General features: G+C 43.2%; 1 protein-coding gene across 1 annotated transcript in view; it reads right to left on the bottom strand.

The window, feature by feature from the left end:
* The window catches only part of LOC148775564 (ATP-binding cassette sub-family G member 4-like), a 60,707-nt gene extending 46,127 nt beyond the window's left edge, over positions 1-14,580 (bottom strand). Inside the window, exon 1 of the mRNA XM_088843003.1 lies at positions 14,095-14,580. Within this exon, the coding sequence (XP_088699129.1) occupies positions 14,095-14,286 (192 nt within the window). The 5' untranslated portion in view covers positions 14,287-14,580. The remainder of the gene's footprint in view (positions 1-14,094) is intronic.
* Between the last annotated feature and the right edge of the window lie 5,418 nt (positions 14,581-19,998).

Here is a 19,998-nt window from a genome sequence, read left to right as displayed (position 1 = left end):
GCTAGCTGGGGTCCAAGTGTCTGCCCGAAGCAGCGGGTTTCAACAAGGACCCTTACCTAGGGTTCCAAACGGCGTCCACTGTGGACGTCGTTCAGGCACCCCTTCGTCAGGAACATCTCCCACGACTTCCAGTAATGGAGCCTCCAGGGTCGTAACCCGCTCCTTCCCTTCCACGAGAATTCTCAATTGGGATTGGGCAGAGACCCGTTTCAGTCCCTCCGGTCGAGGACCTGTTTCAGTCCTCCCCTCTAGGAGGTGGCCAAACCTCCTGCCGCGGCTTTTGTGCAAACCTCGGTATCGGAGGTTGTCTGTCTCTTTGAGGAGGGGTCTTGGGATCCCGGACGAGCCCTCAAACGTTATGCCCTGAGTCCGGTCCCCCCATACTGGTAGAATAAGACACTCGCAGCAATGCAAAAGCAAGAATGGGGTTTATTTCTAGTTCGAGCTAGGGCTAGCTCATTCTTGCTTTTGCATTGCTGCGAGTGTCTTATTCTACCAGTATGGGGGGACCGGACTCAGGGCATAACATTAGCAAGCCGCCCAAGAATAGGGTGACCAGCAATCTGCAAAAGCTACAAGGTTCAAACCAAGCAGAGGTCCCTCCAAATTTATTATATCCAGGGCCACACGCCCCTAACCTATATATTCTCCCTGCTGCTGCTGCTGCTGAGTCGCATCAGTCATGTCCGACTCTGTGCAACCCCACAGATGGCAGCCCACCAGGCTCCTCCTTCCCTGGGATTCTCCAGGCAAGAACACTGGAGTCGGTTGCCATTTCCTTCTCCAATGCATGAAAGTGAAAAGTGAAAGTGAAGTCGCTCAGTTGTACCTGACTTTTCGAGACCCCATGGACTGTAGCCTACCAGGCTCCTCCATCCATGGGATTCTCCAGGCAAGAGTACTGGAGTGGGTTGCCATTGCCTTCTATATTTTCCCTATTTCAAAGCAAATGTATTAACATTAAGAATTCCAGCTAAAATGCAGTATTTGCCTAATACCTCTGGGGGAAAAAAAAGGGGGGGCTTCCCTCACAGCTCCGTTGGTAAAGAATCCACCTGCAATGCAGGAGATCACAGTTCGATTCCTGGGTCAGGAAGATCCCCTGGAGAAGGGAACGGCTACCCACTCCAGTATTCTGGCCTGGAGAATTCCATGGACTGTACATTCCATGGGGTCGCAAAGAGTCGGACACGACTAAGCGACATTTCCCTTTTTGGAAAAAAAGGTATACTTCCTTCCAGTAACAAAAATAAACTAAAATTGTTCTGCCCAAACTATAATAAGCAAACAATAAATGCTGTTAATGACAATGAACTGAAAAACCATATTACCCCTCACAACAAACAGATTTAAAATATCATGAGTTTTAAAATGTCTCCTAAACACTTGATCAGTTCACATTTTTGAACCACCACCATCCCATGGTACATCCCACGAATGTTACCAGTCCCTCCTTAGATTGTGACCTTGTAAAGATCGTTTGTAGACTAAATATCTGCTTTTCTCAAGATATTTCAAAGATAAATCATCACATGACCGCGAAAATCAGCACTCCACTGACAACTCTGAGTCTTTAGCAATAACACAGACCATAAAAAAAGTATACAGGTAGAGTAACTTTTTTGATATTAAAATCTCCAGAAAAAAAAATTCCCTAAATATTTAGAGCCTCTAGGGGAAAAGTTTCCCAAAGTCTTTGTGAATAATTCAAGTTCAATAGTTAACAAAAATCAAAAGCCAAAAGAAGCTGGCTTCACTACTTAGTGAATTTTAAACAGTTGTTGTTAACTTCTAAAGTACAAATCAGCATTCTGAGCTTTAAAACTTCACCAAAAAATTTCTGAAAGATATTTTCCTTCTTAGTCTATTCTCCATTTGACTAATTTTATTTTGCTTTAAAAGTCCTGGAATAACAAAAATGGCTTCCTTTTGTTTACTTCTGCCTGTACATTTACAGCATCACTCAGAACAATGTCAAAAAGAAACACACTCAGCTCCAGGAAACCAACAATATCCTTGTACAGCTGCCATATACTCCATTCATAATAGCTTCCTCACTGGCCTAGCACCTCCCTTTGCTTTTGCCAAGGGCTCAATGGTCAACAAAGAAAAATTTGGAAAGTGCTATGATTACAATAAAGAGGAATAAATTATGGTTGGAACTTGCTAAGTTTTAAAAAAGATAAAGGTTACAGAGAACAGCACCTATGCCTCATTCTATTCTGAACACAGAATCTTCTATAACACTAAGAAATTAAATTTCTAGTTAGCAGAAAACTATAAGCTTATAGTTTTAGTATAACTCAGACTTTGACGGAGAAGGCAATGGCAAGCCACTCCAGTACTCTTGCCTAGAAAATCGCACGGACAGAGGAGCCTGGTAAGCTGCAGTCCATGGGGTCGCTATTAGTCGGACACGACTGAGCGACTTCACTTTCACTTTTCACTTTCACTTTTCGCTTTCACACATTGGAGAAGGAAATGGCAACCCACTCCAGTGTTCTTGCCTGGAGAATCCCAGGGATGGCGGAGCCTGGTCAGCTGCCGTCTATGGGATCGCACAGAGTTGGACACAACTGAAACGACTTAGCAGCAGCAGCAGCATAGACTTTGAATGATTAAGTATTTTTATCTCTGTAACCTTACCCATGGAAGCATTTTTCATTTCAAACTTTTTCGTATGATAAAAAGCATGGTTAAAATAACCACTGTGCTTCAAAAGCAAGTATTCAATATGGTGAACTATACATAAAACACAGAAAATTTGATGACAGTTTTAAAGAATCAGTTGTTCAAGAGAACAGGAAGTATACCAGAAAGGACTAGGAGCCGAGAGACCTGGGTCCTAGTCTGGTGACTGACATTAACTGGCTATATGACCTTGAGCAAGTTACTCATCTTTCTGGGACTCTCTCCCTCTACAAATTAAGAGTTAGATCAATTAATTTCTTAAAGTCTTCTTAAAGCTTCAAATTTTAGAAACTAATCAACTTAGAAACTTAAGGAGATTTTAAGTTTTATAAGTGTAACTACACAGTGAAGCTTTTAAATGAAAACAACTCATGACTTTTTTCAAAGAGAAATCAGAAACCCATACTTTTTTAAAAGAAACACATCATCACTAGTAATGGCCCCAAGGAAAAAAAGTCTTTTACTTCTAATTACTATTCTCCATTATTGATTTATCAAAACCCATCCAGAGACCTGAACTATAATTACTACCCAACACTTCTCAAATACCACCCAACACTATTAAAAACACTCTGCCACTTACAACTAATTACCAATCTCATTATTTTCATTTATTATCGGGGACCAGCCTCGATATGACCCAGGGTATCCTCGGGATGAATGGCGTCGGCGTCAGAGAGAGAGAGAAAGAGAGAGAGACAGGGGCTGATGATTCCTTGGTTTACGCTGGAAACCAATAAAACCCCAGCACGGGGCTTGCTCTGTTTACGTAGGCCGCAGGCGCCCTCTCGAATCACTGGAGGCACCCCACCAGGGCACCCTCTCGAGTGGGTCTTAGAAGCCCAGGCAGATAAGTAAACTCAGAGGGCCCAGAGCTCCAAGAATCTCAACCAGAAAAAGGAGAATAGAGAAAAGGATGGAAAAAGAGAAAGAACGACACGGGGAGACCAAGCTTCAGGAGCAAGGCCCAAAACTTTATTTTGCAGTGCTGCTTTTATATCCTAAGTTATGCGCATAAGAAACAGAGAAAGGGAGGTATAGATTCACACCAAAATCACGTGGGGTCAGCAGTCTCGACCCTTATCAGGATCAGGGCTTATTTTTGTGTATCTCGTGATAAAAGTTTTAGGTGGTTTACATCCTCTTCTGGCCAGGGGGCCTGCTAACAGTTTATGGCCCTCTCTCCTAACAATAGGTTAGTTAGCAAGTAAAAGGCTTATATTCTTTTAAGGTGACTTTCTTCGAGTCAGGTGCTAGACACATAACAAAGTTACATTCCTATAAGGCACCGGTGTAGTGAGCTGCAAGAAAGGAATTTATTAACTTAAGATCTGATGTGGTTAAATCAAAGGCTACTACTTATATTCTCTACATGTGATTAATATATTTCCAAGGATACAATAGATAGAGGAAACTGCAGCAAGCATTGATTCAACAATGAAATCTTTTTTAGTACTTCTCTAATGATTTTAACTTCTTCAACAGATTCCTGTATTTTAGAATATTAGGCTTTCTGTCCTTGCATGGCTGGGAGGCTATAAACAGTCACACTCATAGTTGTAAGAGCCCAGACAAACTTGTCATGCAAGTTAGAAAGCTATCAGAGGGGCTTGGATTGGAACACTCCTATTAAGCCAAGGAGAACTTTTAAACTACAGCTCTGAATTAATGTTTTCAGAGAAAGGTGGTTGGGGGGACGCCCTTGTAAGTATTAGAGGACTTGGTAAGAGGCGTAAGATAGTAAAGCAGTCAGACTCCAGTTTTCTTTGGGGTAGATGCTCAGGTAAGTCCAGGGGGTTCCTCGAGCCCTGATTAACCTTTGCCCGTCAGGCCTCTTCGCCAATTGACCTTTGCCATGGGTAGGATTTCCCTCGCTGGCTCCCGGCAATTTATCACATTAATCGCAGGACAAAAATACAGTCAATAGGAAATTAAACAACTAACATGTGCTTACAGCTTAACTGTGCAGTTTTTATACATGGATTCTGTCTTTAAAATAATAATTCTCTCCCCAGACTTATCAATGCAACTTCAAAACCAAATACTTAGCATGAACTAGAGATTAAATGATTTTAGCATCATTTTTGGATGTCAGACCCTAATTAAAGCACAACTGTGAATTAGGATATTGTGGAGTTTCCACCTCCCCAGTTCCAATTCCCTTTCTGGTCTCCTCAAGGATTAGGTAAAGATTTGCCTAATGGTTCCCATGATGTGGGGTATAGGGAGCAGGGCTGGGATTCTTCACCCGGTATAACTTCAACTATATCTCTAGTTTATAAATGTGAGCATTGGCTCATTCTTAACTCCATAGCACCCAGCAAGAAGTTCAAATTCAATGAAAACGTGATGTGGAAAGGTGCCAACTCAATTTTCACCTAAAGGAACTAGGAATCAGCTACCATATTTAAATCAACAAACTAGACAAGGATTGGGGATGAAGGCAGATTTTTTGGAAGGCAATGTGCCAATATATACTTCTCAAAGTTTAATGTATGATTCCCTTGATCCAGTACTTTTCATTTCTAGAAGTTTATTCTGAAGAATACCTAGAAACTGCATAATAGATTGTCACGGTAACACTGTTTCTAATATTAAAAATCAGAAACAACCTAGAAGGCTATCACTATGATTTGCTAAATAAACATATATATATCCATATTATAAAATCTTAAATAAAACTTAAATAAAGAATTCAAGGAGACCTACATGTTGTATCAACATAGATAATCTTTTCATTCTAGAAGCATTTTTGTTTAAAAACCCCACTTTTGCTTAACAATGTATTTTAAATGTATTAAAAACATTATATATACTACTTTTCAAATTTAAGAACATAATATCTCAAATATAAATAAAATACTACACTTTTTTTTAAATTAAATCTGTCAAGCTTATCTAAAATAAAGGTAAGTGTGGAAAGGGCCTTGCTTCTTGAAGTATGATCCATGTCACCAACATAGTTTCAGGCCCCACCTCAGAGCTATTCAGACAAGATCGACAGATTTGAATTTATGTTAAAGTCTGAGAAGCACTGGTTTATAAAACTCACTTAACAGAGTCTGAACACCAGTTCAAGATCCACATTAAAAAACAAAACTATGAGTTGGGTGGCTTATCTTAATTTCTCTGAATCTTGTTTTGTTCTCATAAGACACATTATTCTGAAATTTTTACTGTATCAGCAGATGTGAAATTGTAAACTGCTCCACAATATTAGTTGTCAGTCTTTGTGACTAAATGCTAAGAAGGCAACAACTTGTTCAGAGTCGCTTAGAGAAAAGGACTGGAGGGATGAACGCCAAATAGTAGACAGTGGTTACCTCTGGAGAGAATAATAGTTTAGGGGTAGAAGAGAAAAGGGAGACTTACATTTTGTTCTATATATTTTATGATCCATAAATTGTTTCTCACAAAGAGGGCTATGCTTGTATACCGCTATTCAGATAGGTCTAAGAAGTGAAAGTCACTCAGTCGTGTCCAACTCTTTGTGACCCCTGGACTGTAGCCCTCCAGGTTCCTCTGTCCATGGATTTCTCCAGGCAAGAATGCTGGAGTGGGTTGCCATTTCCTTCTCCAGGGGATCTTCCCAACCCACGGATCTAACCCAGGTCTCCCGCATTGTAGGCAGACTCTTTATCGACTGAGCCACCAGGGAAGCCCAGGTCTAAGAAAGGAGGCAGGAATTAGGACCCCATCCCCCTCACTGAAGTAGCAGCGGGCTGGCCTCATTTTAAGATTTCCTCATGGCCGATCCCAGAGCCACAGGGAAGGTCAGTGGTGGCTGTAAGGAGGCACCCGAGGTAGTGGCCACCGCTGAGTAAGACCGGCCACCCGTCCTGGAAGTTGCAGAGGGGAGACCCCGAGTCATTGTAGTGACATTCCATCTCCAAGGGCTTGACTCCCCATGGGCGTGCACCACCAATGCCATCACTGCACCCCTTTCCCCTCCTCCTTTTGGAAGCTGCTGCAGGAAGGAACACTGTGGGGACAGAGCTGAGGCTGGCTTCCAGTGCTCCTGGTTGACTGCTCCCACCTATTTCCTTCCAGCACAAAATGTGCTAATCATGAAAACATTTCACAATGACTTGCTTGTTATAATTCCCCTCTTCCAACAAACCTAATGGAGATCAGAATTAATAACTTCATTGGAAAACGTGAATGAAATTTAGGCTCAGTTTTCAAACAAATACTTAGACCATTTTTCTTTGAATACTTCATTTTTCTTTTAATGCTCTAGGTTAGTCATTAGAGGACATTATCACACGGTTGACTGTAACATGAACTCCACTGAAAGTAGACTTGGGAAACCAACTTGCCCATGTATATACAGCTGCTGCTGCTGCTAAGTCACTTCAGTCGTGTCCGACTCTGTGTGACCCCATAGACGGAAGCCCACCAGGCTCCCCCGTCATATTAAAAACAGGTTTCATTATAGCAAGAGTCACCAAAAACTTTAACCAAAGCCACAAAATGAACAGAGCAGATTATCTTCTTCCCCAGCCTAAACCCTTCAAAATTTCGATAATGAATCACATGAAATGCTCAGTGAGCTCACATCTCACAAGAATTAGGGGGGAATATTACATCCATTGGGGGAATTCTTAACAGGTTTGAAAACGACACCATCTTTTTTTTACAATGACTATATATCACTTTTATAACCAAAAGAAGGTAAAACTACTTCTGGCAAATGTTACTTTAATTCAACATTAAAAAAAAAATTCCCTACCTTGTCCCCTTAATTAATCACACAGAAAATAAGGGAGCATGTTTCAATCTCATTTTACTTTATTAACATGTCTGCGCTTCATTCAGCAAGTATAATACTATATATTAGACACAGGAACTGAAGTTAAGACAAAGCCTTGATCCTGAAGAGCTCTAGTGGAGGAAGAGACAGATGAAATAAAAAGTGATAAATGCTACCACAGATAACATGAATTAAGTATCATGGGAAAATAACATGTACAAGCCTCCACAATAACCATGCAAAGTAACCAGTACACATAACTTGAAAAGACACAAATCCTTAACTTAAAAGTAGATTATTTCTTTTAATGGTAGTACTTAAACATCATGTTAATATCATTTAAGAAAACATCTACTCTGTGTGTGAATGGTGGTGTGAGAGTGTGCATGAGGACTGCTGTTGTATACCTACACAGGTCACTTTCTGAAAAATGACTTACGTTATCAAGACTGTTGTACAACTGAGAAGTTACTGTATGGAGGAAATAACTAAGCCTTGTTCAGTTGCTAAGTCATGTCTGACTCTTCGTGACCCCATGAATTACAGCACGCCAGACTTCCCTGTCCATCACTGTCTCCCCAAGTCTGCTCAAACTCATGTCCATTGAGTCAGTGATGCCGTCCAACTATCTCATCCTCTGTCGTCCCCTTCTCCTGCCCTCCATCTTTCCCAGGATCAGAGGCTTTTCCAATGAGTCAGCTCTTCATATCAGGTAGCCAAAGTATTGGAGTTTCAGCTTCAGCATCAGTCCTTCCAGTGAATATTCAGGGTTGATTTCCTTTAGGATTGACTGGTTTGATCTCCAAGGTGCCCAAGGGACTCTCCAGACTCTTCTCCAACACCACAGTTCAAAAAAGCATCAATTATTTGGCGCTCAGCCCTCTTTATGGTCCAACTCTCATATCCATACTTTGACTACTGGAAAAACTGCAGCTTTGACTATACGGACATTTGTTGGCAAAGTGATGTCTGTGCTTTTTAACAGGCTATCTAGTTTTGTCGTAGATTTCCTTCAAGGAACAAGCCCCAACTAAGCCTTAGGAGGTGGGTAATCCTGGATTCTAAGTCAAGCTCCCTATTAACTAAGTAACATAACCTCTTCGAAGCTAAAGTGAAGTGAAGTCGCTCAGTCGTGTCCGACTCTTTGCGACCCTGAGGACTGTAGCCTACCAGGCTCCTCCATCCATGGGATTCTCCAGGCAAGAGTACTGGAGTGGGTTGCCATTTCCTTCTCCAGGGGATCTTCCCAACCCAGGGATCAAACCCGGGTGTCCCGCACTGCAGGCAAACGTTTTACCTTTTGAGCCACCAGGGAAGCCCAGATACATGGTAAAGTCACTGCGTATTAGACGTTCTAACATTATCATTACAATCCAAAGAAAGGGCTAGCCTCTTGACCTGGAAAAATGCTAACAGATCTCTACACAGGTGTGCACCTCTTTTTTGAAAGGCATGTAATTTAGTCCAATCTTTTCCTTTAGGCTGGTCACATTGGGGAAATAAAAGAACTTTAAAGAGTAGACGTTTCAGAGATTGTTTTATGATAAAATTTATTTTAAAAAATTTAATTAATCGATGGTCTAGCCTCTTCATTCCTATTTCTCTTTAGATAGAATGTAACCTGTACATTACTGCTAATTATTTTTCAAATAGAACTCTAGTTTCATTATCCTGCTCCAAATTTGTAAACATTTCTCCACTGTCTACTAAAATTAAGTACAAACTACAGCAAGGCATTAAATAATTTCAACAAAAATAGCCCTAACCTATCTTTCCCAATTTACTTAATGGTATATCCCATATAGATAGCCACAAGCTCAGTTTGAAGCTAAGTACCCAAAAAAGAGGAATGATACAGCCAAAGAACTAGTGAAAGAAATTAATGTAGTTAATAATGATTACAGATCAATCTTGAGTGTTCATTGGAAGGACTGATGCTAAAGCTGAAATTCCAATACTTTGGCCACCTCATGCGACGAGTTGACTCACTGGAAAAGTCTGATGCTAGGAGGGATTGCGGGTGGGAGGAGACGGGGTCGACAGAGAATGAGATGGCTGGATGGCATCACCGTCTCGATGGACATGAGTTTGAGTGAACTCCGGGAGTTGGTGATGGACAGGGAGGCCTGGCGTGCTGTGATTCATGGGGTCGCAAAGAATCGGACATGACTGAGTGACTGAACTGAACTGAACCACTTGCATACCTCTTCCTTTGTTTTCCTTTGGGGGCACACAAAGCAATTTCATTTAACAAATATTTACAAATACACCTAATATTGTGTAAGACCTCCTGATTAGAGACTGCAGGAGATAGAGAGATTACAGGAGATAAAGAGGTTAGGACAGAGAAGAAATATGTGCTTTTTTTCCCCCAATATTCCGGCCAAACAGCCTCGCATGTGGGATCTTAGTTTCCCAACCAGGGATTGAACTCACGCCCCCTGCACTAGTAGTGCACAGTCTTAACCACTGGACCACCAGCAAAGTCCCTGTACATGATGTTTAAACTCAAGAGATCCCATATTGCCCTGAACATCCTTAGTCATGTATCACTATAATGGAATCTCCTGGAATGCAAGAATTTACACGTAGTGCTATCCTTGGGATTTAGTGAGCATGCAAACATAGGGGAGAGGTAAAAAGAAAGGGAGAATGCAATCCAATGAAACATATTGATTCATAAATTCTGTTAAATGCATCTTACTTCCAAAATACAAGAAGTTACTTAAGGTGCTTTTTTTTTTTTTAAGGCAAGCAGGAAAAGGTAAATAGTAGAAGGATTATCTTTTTAAAAGCTTTTTTAAACCCCTGATTTAAAGGAAAGCATTTTCCAATAAATTATGTTCCATTAAATAAACCAATACCTCATGGTTTTACTAACGTAAGCTAATTTAAAATAAAAACATAGCAGGGACCTAAGCACAAACTGGAATCAAGATTGCCAGGAGAAATACCAATAACCTCAGATATGCAGATGACACCACCCTTATGGCAGAAAGTGAAGAGGAACTAAAAAGCCTCTTGATAAAAGTGAAAGAGGAGAGTGAAAAGGTTGGCTTGAAGCTCAACATTCAGAAAACAAAGATTATGGCATCTGGTCCCATCACTTCATGGGAAATAGATGGGGAAACAGCGGAAACAGTGTCAGACTTTATTTTGGGGCCTCCAAAATCACTGCAGATGCTGACTGCAGCCAGGAAATTAAAAGACGCTTACTCCTTGGAAGGAAAGTTATGACCAACCTAGATAGCATATATAAAAGCAGAGACATTACTTTGTCAACAAAGGTCCGTCTAGTTAAGGCTATGGTTTTTCCAGTGGTCATGTATGGATGTGAGAGTTGGACTGGGAAGAAAGCTGATCGCCGAAGAATTGATGCTTTTGAACTGTGGTGCTGGAGAAGACTCCTGAGAGTCCCTTGGACTGCAAGGAGATCCAACCAGTCCATTCTAAAGGCGATCAGTCCTGGGTGTTCATTGGAAGGACTGATGCTAAAGCTGAAACTGCAATACTTTGGCCACCTCATGCGAAAAGTTGACTCACTGGAAAAGACTCTGATGCTGGGAGGGATTCGGGGCAGGAGGAGAAGGGGACGACAGAGAATGAGATGGCTGGACGGCATCACAGACTCGATGGACATGAGTTTGAGTGAACTCCGGGAGTTGGTGATGGATAGGGAGGCCTGGCGTGCTGTGATTCATGGGGTCACAGAGTCGGACACAACTGAGCGACTAAACTGAACTGAAAATACTGCCAGCATGATGCTCTACTTTAGAGGTGGACAAACTAAAACGTGATGGATTTTTCTGTACACCTGCAAGATATGAATGGCTTTTACATTTTGAAAGAGTTGTAAAAACAACAGCAGCCAAGAATATAGAACTGCATAGGTGGCCAGCAACGCCTAAAGTATTTACTATCTGTTCTGTGACAGAAAGTTTGTCAATTCCCACTCTACCTCACAATGGAATTTTGAGTCTCTCACTAAATTAAATACTTGATACTTCCATAGTTACATTTAAGGCAATTATATGGTTGCTTTCTCTACCCACTAGCCAGCTATTTCCTTACTAGCCACTTTCTTCACATACAGGTATCTTCACAAGTATCTATTACAATATACTGGGATGGCAAGAAAAAAAGAAAAAAAAAAACTATAGAGACTGAACCACATCTTCTGTTTAGTAACAAGCATCCTAGCACAAGCATTTTTCCAACAATGAGTTTAAGTTTTGCAATGGAATAGTAAATTGGGCCTACACTGACCAGAACCCATGAATTAGGTCAACTTCTCCAACCATATATATATCAAATACGGAGGAGAGGAGACAGTTCCCAGTACTAATCAATAAGCTGATTAATAATAGGCTGGAATAATATTCACTTAGCTTTAATAATAAGGTTAAAACAGGTAAGAGATGGTGACTTAGAGCTAAATTCAATAAACGCGTGGGACATTTGTGGATTTAACACTAAGTTCTTCATCACTTGTATTATAGGACATGAAGTCAAGAAGGGTTAGTGATACATTAAGACTGTCAACAATAAAGTGAAAAAAGAGAACAATTATGCTCAAAACATCAAGAGTAAAAGAGCGCACTCTAACACTACAGGAGTATTCAGAAAATCTGGAAAGCAGAACAAATCTACTGGATTAACACATCAGAAAGAAGAACGGAAGCTTTCATTTCAGCACAACCAGTAACATGTGATACAGGACACAGAATACTAAAAATCATCTTTCAAAACAATCAACACAAGAATAAAACCACCGCTCTTCCTATACTAGAATGGAAAAGGTAGAAGCCTACTTTCCTTCAACTATCAAAATCTGAAAAGCCTTTGACTCAAAACTGAGAGGTCTTTATTGTTCCCAAATAATTAAACGTTTTTCAGAAGAAATCATACTACATACTCTTTAAAAAGATGGAGTTAAGGCTTAAGGGGTGGGGGGAATCATTTTAAGGACTACTTTACAGAAACTCTAGAATTTGACAAAAAGTTTTATTTTTAAGGAGAGATGGCTAATCAATACAATCTTGATACATTGCAGGTTGATACATGTGTCAAATAAGAAACTAATTAGAAATGCAAATTAAAGGAGAAACTTTTTAAGTCAACTCTAAATCCCCAAAATGCAAACCTACAATCTTCAGATTTTCAATATATTCAATATATTTTTTTAAAGTATCAGTGCACTTAAAATTCCCTTAACTGCCTATCTTTCTGTAATGGTTTTACTGCAATTTCTAAGAATGAAATTAGCATTATAACAGTAATTACAATACCAATTACTTAACATGAGAAAAACCAGCCCTGAAAAAGTAGCTTCTGAAGCCGCTGGTATGCACTACAGGAGCGCTAATTCACACACAGGACTTATTAAGTATTTCCACAGCACATTTATATCCGCCAAGTGCTTTATAATCACTTTTATTAGCTGTTTCTAGTCCAAAGCAATCCATGAAAAACTTTACAGAAGAGGAACCTAGGCTCAGAGAGGAACCAAAGAAAACCAATTTTACTGTAGAGGAAATAACACCATTCTCTTACAATATACGCCTGATCCTTCTAACCATCTTTCATCTGCAGAACGAATTTTGCAAAAATCAGTTACTGATAAATGTTGAAAAACAGCAAGGAAAAATTGAATGCTCTGGAACAAACCGTTACACTTGGGACTAACTACTATCTTTCACTATACAGACATACTATAAGGAAGTAAAATTCTGTCAAATGCCAAGCTTAAAGTGAAGTTATTTTTCACACTTGCTGAAAAAAAAAAAAGTAATCAAAGCAGCTCATCTAACAATTTTAAAGTCAGGTTCTGTAATAAGGAGTCAGGGTCTATTACCAAAAAAAGTAGAACCCAACAAGAAGCAGTGTGTGTGTGAGGAGGAAGTTCTGGAAGGAGTCAGAATCGGCTGCTTAACCCACTCGGTCAACGTATCTCTCCGAAGATAAAGGTTATAACCAGAACTTGTGGTTGAATCAGTGCATATCTCAGCACCAGCAATGGATCCCATCCAATGTTTTGGAAGAGAAAAACTTGAGCCAGCGCTAGATGTGGAGGAAAGTTCCTTCCTCCGTCCATTTAAACATTCCCCATTTCTTTTATCTCTGTCACATCTTAATGAGAAGAAGGGGGGAAAAAACACAATTCTACGCTCACCCAGAGCAGTCTGCCCGCGGAGCTGTCAGGACCCCAGGTCTCTCCATGAGAGCCCGTAAAACCCAATTCCCTAATTAGAGCCCGGCCAGCTCAGTCCCAGCCGGTAAACCAAGCGCTCTTCCTCACCCCCGCGCCTCCTATCTCCCGGGGCCAATTCCGTGACCCACATCCCTACATCCTGCGCAGAGCCCCAAACTCTGCAGCCCCACCAGACTTCCGCCCCGGTGGCTCCCCGGTCAGTCTCCCCCAGCCCCCGCCCCATCTTTGTCTCGCAACCCCGAGCGCACCACCGCGACGTTCCCCGCCCCGCCGCCAACCGCAGCCCTTCCCCTCCGCCGACCCCGTCCTCCGCCGCCTCCCTGCCCCCACACGCCAGCCCCCGGCCCCGGCAGCCCGGCCGCCCGCGCCCCCGGCGCCCCACGGGCCTCCCGCCCCTCCCGCAGCCCCTGCGCCCGCGGGCCCTCCGCAGGCCCCGCACCTTGTCCATGAGCTTCCAGCACTTCTCCACCATCTTCTTGTCCACGGCGCCCGGAGGGTGGGGGCTGAGGTGGTGGTGGTGGTGGTGGTGCGGCTGGAAGGCGTCCTTCATGAGCCCGATCAGGCCGCCGGAGCCCCCGGAGCCGCCGCCGCCGCCCCCGGCCCCAGAGCTCTTCTTCACGTTGCCGGCCATGGCCCGGGAGAGCGTCAGGGCGCCGCCGCGGCCGCCGGCCCCGCTCGGCTGCGAGTGAGGGAAGGAGGCGCGGAGGAGGGGCCTCTCCCGGCCGCCGCCGCCGCCGGCCGTCCGGCGGAGGGAGGGGCGGCCGCGCGGAGGGGAGTGGGCGGCGCCGGGCGCGCGCGTCCGCGCGGGCGCGCCCCCTCGCAGAGCGCGCGCCCGGGGGCAGCGCGCGGGCCGCGGAGACGCGAGCGGCCGCGTCTGGGCTGAGCAGCGGCCTCCCCTGCGCCTCCCCCTCCCCGAGTCACCGCTCCCGGAAAGCCGCCGCCAAGTTTCCGCGCCACCGCCCCCGGGGGCGGGCCCGGGCCGAACCGTCCCCCTTCGCCCCCTGCTGGAAGAGTGCGGGAAGCGGCGGGGCGGGGCTAACGTGGAGTCTGCGCACTAGGCCGAAGCCGGGCCCTCCATGTTGCCTCTGGGTTGTGGCTTGTCAGCCCTGGAGGAGGTCGTTGGGCTGCTTAAGTTAAGACGGGTAGAGCCAGGAAGTTCCACTGGTTAATCAAACGAGAACAAAGGCCTCGACCAGTTCTCCCACAAGGTGATTGCAACTTCTTCTGAGTTACTGATTCTCAGAGGTTCTTTTCAGAGGGTTACCCACATGAGCCTCTATTTTAATAGAAGAAATTGATGCCTAAGTTGTCAGTCAACCTTCAGTTTCATGACTATTTCAGTCTTGTGGTGAGGGGTCGTTTGAATTCATTTTTATTTTTATTTCTATTTTTAATTGAAGTCTGTTTGATTTACAAGGTTGTGTTCATTTCAAGTGTACAGCAAAGTGATTCAGTTGTTTATGTACCTATTAATATATTGTACCTATTAATATATTTCAGAATCTTTTCACTTGTAGGTTATTACAAAATATTAAGTATAGTTCCCTGTGATACAGAGTAGGTCTTTGTTGGTTATCTGTTTTATATGGAATGTCTTCTTAAAAGGGAGTCTACTGCACTATTTTACTTATAATGATTCTTGGAAAGGATATTAGAAGAAAGGAGATTTGGGAATTTTATGAAAGTCAAATTTAGAATGACATCTGAGTTTATACTTCCTTTTCTAAACTTCTGGCTTTGTAAAAGCTCCTTCTACATTATGAGAAGAGTGTGTGTGTTGGAGGGGGGGATTACTCGACTCAGTAATTAAGTTGTGTGACTCTTTGTGGCCCCATGGAATGTAGCCCATCAGGCTCCTCTGCCCATGGATTTTCCAGGCAAGAATACTGGAGTGGGTTGCCATACCCTCCTCCAGGTGGATCTTCCACATCCAGGGATCAAACCCACATCTCCTGCATTGGCAGGCAGATTCTTTACCACTAGTACCACCTGGGAAGCCTTAAGAGAACAGGTGCATGCATGCTAAGTCTCTTCCCCTGATGCCCTCCTCCAGAGGATCTTCCCAACCGAGGGGCTGAACCCACATCTCTTATGTCTCCTGCATTGGCAGATGGGTTCTTTACCACCGGCACCACCTGGGAATCCCCAATTGTTAAAAAAGAAAAGAAAAATTAAGTGCCATGGAAAGAATCTCAATGTTGTCTTTACCCCACACCCGACAAATTAGGAAATTGGACTTGATTTGCTTCTCCTACCAGTCCATTCTAAAGGAGATCAATCCTGGATGTTCATTGGAGGGACTGATGCTAAAGCTGAAACTGCAATACTTTGGCCACCTCATGCGACAAGTTGACTCACTGGAAAAGACTCTGATGCTGGGAAAGGTTGGGGGCGGGAGGAGAAGGGGACGACGGAGAATGAGATGGCTGGATGGCATCACCGACTCTGTGGACATGGGTTTGAGTGTACTCCGGGAGTTGGTGATGGACAGGGAGGCCTGGCGTGCTGTGATTCATGGGGTCGCGGAGAGTCGGACACGACTGAGCGACTGAACTGAACTGAACTGAACTGAACATTGTGAAAGAAAAAGGGAAGTTTTTCCCCCACTCCCTAGTGCTTTAAACTCCTAGTTAAGTCAGGACCAAGGACAGGAATGGGAATGCTGCAGATCATTGCATCCTGATTACACCTCAGAAAGGCTGGCGCCATCAGGCCATGAGTTCTTCTTCCAGGCCCTTTAACCTACTGAAAACAAAACGCCTCCCCCTCTTTTTGCCTTAAGATTCCCCTGCTTAGCACCTTGTTCTGCAGGTGGGTCGGCACCGCCAGTATCAGGCCCTGACCACAGAAACCTTGAGCTTGAGCCCTAGCCTGAGGAGGCCATGCCCCTCCCAGGAACAGCAATGCAGTGCCCAGTCACTTCCACTTCTAGTCTCAAAGTTCCCTTGGAAGAACTGCAAAAACAGAACTTCCCTCCTGAAGAAGGAAGTGCCCTGCCCTAATGTGCTAATTCTGAACCTCAGCTTTGGGAGTTTGCAGGCCCTGGTGTGTCAATAAGTACTCAGTTCCGCCTTAGATTCCCCACCTGGCTCTTCTGCAAAGCTCTTGACTGATTAGGGAATTAAGCTTATCAAATGATACTAGAAGAGAGGGGTGAAAAAAATCTCTGAACTCAAAAAGACTCTTCAGCCAGACATTCTTGTTTGTAACTCAGTGGCCTGTATCTACAATTGATTGTGGAGTCAGAATTATCATTTCCTATCAGTAGAATTTCCATTAAGCAGTACTTACCTGGAAAGAGTTAGAATGGCTCAAGAAAAAAATACAGGCAAAGCTCTTAGATAACTGTCAAAACTTCCCACCCCTGATGTGTCCACCCTTAGTTGCAGGCCCTCTTTTCCTCCCACTGCGTCTATAGAAACCTTTTCCTTACTGATTTCCCTGCCACTTTCAATCCATTTTGTCACCAGACCAGTGTTCCTAAAGTATACTTCTGACAACATAATACAAAAAACTTTGAGCACTCTCCATTGCCTCCTTAATGAAGTTAATAGTCATGATCTAACTCCAGACTACCTTGCAGTTTTATACTATTCCAGTACATATATTCTATGCTGGGTGACTCACCAAGTCTCGAAATACCACAATTCTTTTTTCATCACCGTTATTCAGAGCATTCCGTCTGCCTAAAGAGTGCAATGAAGTCCAATCCGTTTTTTATACTCAAATGTTGTCCTCCTTATCAGACACTCCAGCTAGAAATAATCCTTCTCTCTTCTAAACTTCCATAACCATCTATTTCTCACCTACCACACATTAATTTGAGGGCTTCTCCAGTGGCTTAGCAGTAAAGAATCCATTTTCGATGCAGGAGACTCAGGTTTGATCCCTGGGTCGGGAAGATCCCCTGGAGGAGGAATTCGCAACCCCCTCCAGTATTCTTGCTGGGAAAATCCCATAGACAGAGGAGCTTGGCTGGCTATAGTCCAAGGGGTCGCAGAGTCAAGACACGACTGAACACACATGCAGGCATTAACTCATGCTATACTGTCCTATCAGCTTTGGTCTTCCACAGTACCCAGCACACTGTAGACATGCAAGGGGACATTTTTCCCCTCATAGTCAAATCTTAGATTTAATAGAGTATAGTTCAGTTCAGTCACTCAGTCATGTCCGACTCTTTGTGACCCCATGGACTGCTGCACACCAGGCCTCCTGTCCATCACCAACTCTCAGAGTTCACTCAAACTCTTGTCCATCGAGTCGGTGATGCCATCCAACCATCTCATCCTCTGTCGTCCCCTTCTCCTCCTGCCTTCAATCTTTCCCAGCATCAGGGTCTTTTCCAGTGAGTCAGTTCTTCATATCATTTGGCCAAAGTATTGGAATTTCAGCTGCAGCATCAGTCCTTCCAATGAATATTCAGGACTGAGTTCCTTTTGGATAGACTGGTTGGATCTCCTTGCAGTCCAAGAGACTCTCAAGAGCTTTCTCCAACACCAAGGTTCAAAAGCATCAATTCTTTGGCGCTCAGCTTTCTTCACAGTCCAACTCTCACATCCATACATGACCACTGGAAAAACCATAGCTTTGACTAGACAGACTTTTGTTGGCAAAGTAATGTCTCTGCTTTTTAGTATGCTGTCTAGGTTGGTCATAGCTTTTCTTCCAAGGAGCAAGCATCTTTTAATTTCATGGCTGCAGTCACCATCTTCAGTGATTTAGAAGCACAAAAAAATAAAGTCTGTTTTCCATTGTTTCCCCATCTATTTGTCATGAACTGATGGGACTGGATGCCATGATCTTAGTTTTCTTGAGTTTTAAGCCAACTTTTTCACTCTCCTCTTTCACTTTCATCAAGAGGCTCTAGTTCTTCTTCACTTTCTGACCTAAAGGTGGGATCATCTGCATATCTGAGGTTATTGATATTTTTCCTGGCAATCTTGATTTCAGCTTGTGCTTCTTCCAGCCCAGCATTTTGCATGATGTACTCTGCATATAAGTTAAATAAGCTGGGTGACAATATACAACCTTGACGTACCCCTTTCCCAGTTTGGAACCAGTCTGTTGTTCCATGTCCAGTTCTAACTGTTGCTTCTTGACCTGCATACAGATTTCTCAGGGTGAGAAATTAACCCTTGGAGTTGCATATGAGCTTGTGGCTCATTTGCACCATCTCTGGCTTGATTTAAGGCTTCCAATTTTTATTATGTTCAGTATGGTCTGTATATTATAGAATGGGATGGTGTAATTTGCACTTTGTTCCTGCTGCAGCAAGGCATATTTCTTTTAATACATGATGACCTATGTCTCACATCTGCATAAAGTAGAGGGTGACCTCTCTGTGTCCCTTTAAAACCCCAAGATGGGATCCTATTTAAAGGAAGGCAGAATTCTGCTGAGATGATCTTTCCTCTTTTCACTTCTGAACTGAGGTTAATGAAAAAAAAAAAGAACGAAAGATTGACCTTTCTTTCCCAATTTTCACTTGGCTTGTTTTCAAAATGTACTAGAGATTGAATCGTGGCGCACAATGTCATTCTGATTCCTGGATGATTCTAGAGCTGGCTCAGTTTGTATCGCATCATGTGATCCATGGCACTCTTATTCCATTTTACCTTCACCCCAAACCACATCCTCATTCAGCACCTGAAAGTCAGTTGACTGATCGTATTTTAAAAGTAAATGCTCTTCTGAGACACGATATGTTGTTTATTCTCTGTGATCTCTTCCTCAGTATGTGACTCCCTGCATCAGCCTAGCAGAGACACTAAGCATTCTATGGAAAAGTCCCCAGCACAGAATTCTGGATGAGGGGAAAGACAGGACAGAGACCTCTACTGCTTTCCTAAGCAGGAAGAGAGGGTTGTCGGTGGGGTGGGGTGGTGGGGGGAAGGCAGGAGTAAACGAAAACATGCGTCAAGGTTAGAAGAAAAGTCTTCTTCTGATATGGGACGTGTGGGCAAGATTTTCTGACACTGAAGTAGAAGAACAGTACGCATCACGAAGAACAAGGCTGGCTCTTCCCTTTACTCTGTAAAATGTCCCTGGGGTCAGAGAGGTATCCTGCAGCTGTGAAGATAACAAATAAATATCCTCAGGCTCTGCCTGAATCTGCTACTACCTAGAAGAAGGATTTTCCCACCCTACCCCCGACCACCTGCCCAAGATCTCATGGCTGTTTCTTCAGATCTGTTCCTAATAACAGGTAATTGACCAAAACTGTTGAGGAAGACAGAAAAATATCTAAAGGAAGAGTCTGCAGTTCCCTAAATCCACAAGGGGGAAAGCCCTGAAGTTTCTGCTGTTTTCATTTTAGCCACTTTGGTGTTCACAAATCTGG

The sequence above is a fragment of the Moschus berezovskii genome, chromosome 14, assembly GCF_049115385.1.
Source record: "Moschus berezovskii isolate FMDL1 chromosome 14, NW_MosBer_1.0, whole genome shotgun sequence".
NCBI classification, from domain to species: Eukaryota; Metazoa; Chordata; class Mammalia; order Artiodactyla; family Moschidae; genus Moschus; species Moschus berezovskii.
Note: the sequence above shows the minus strand (reverse complement) of the source record. Positions and strands in the feature narration are given on the sequence as shown.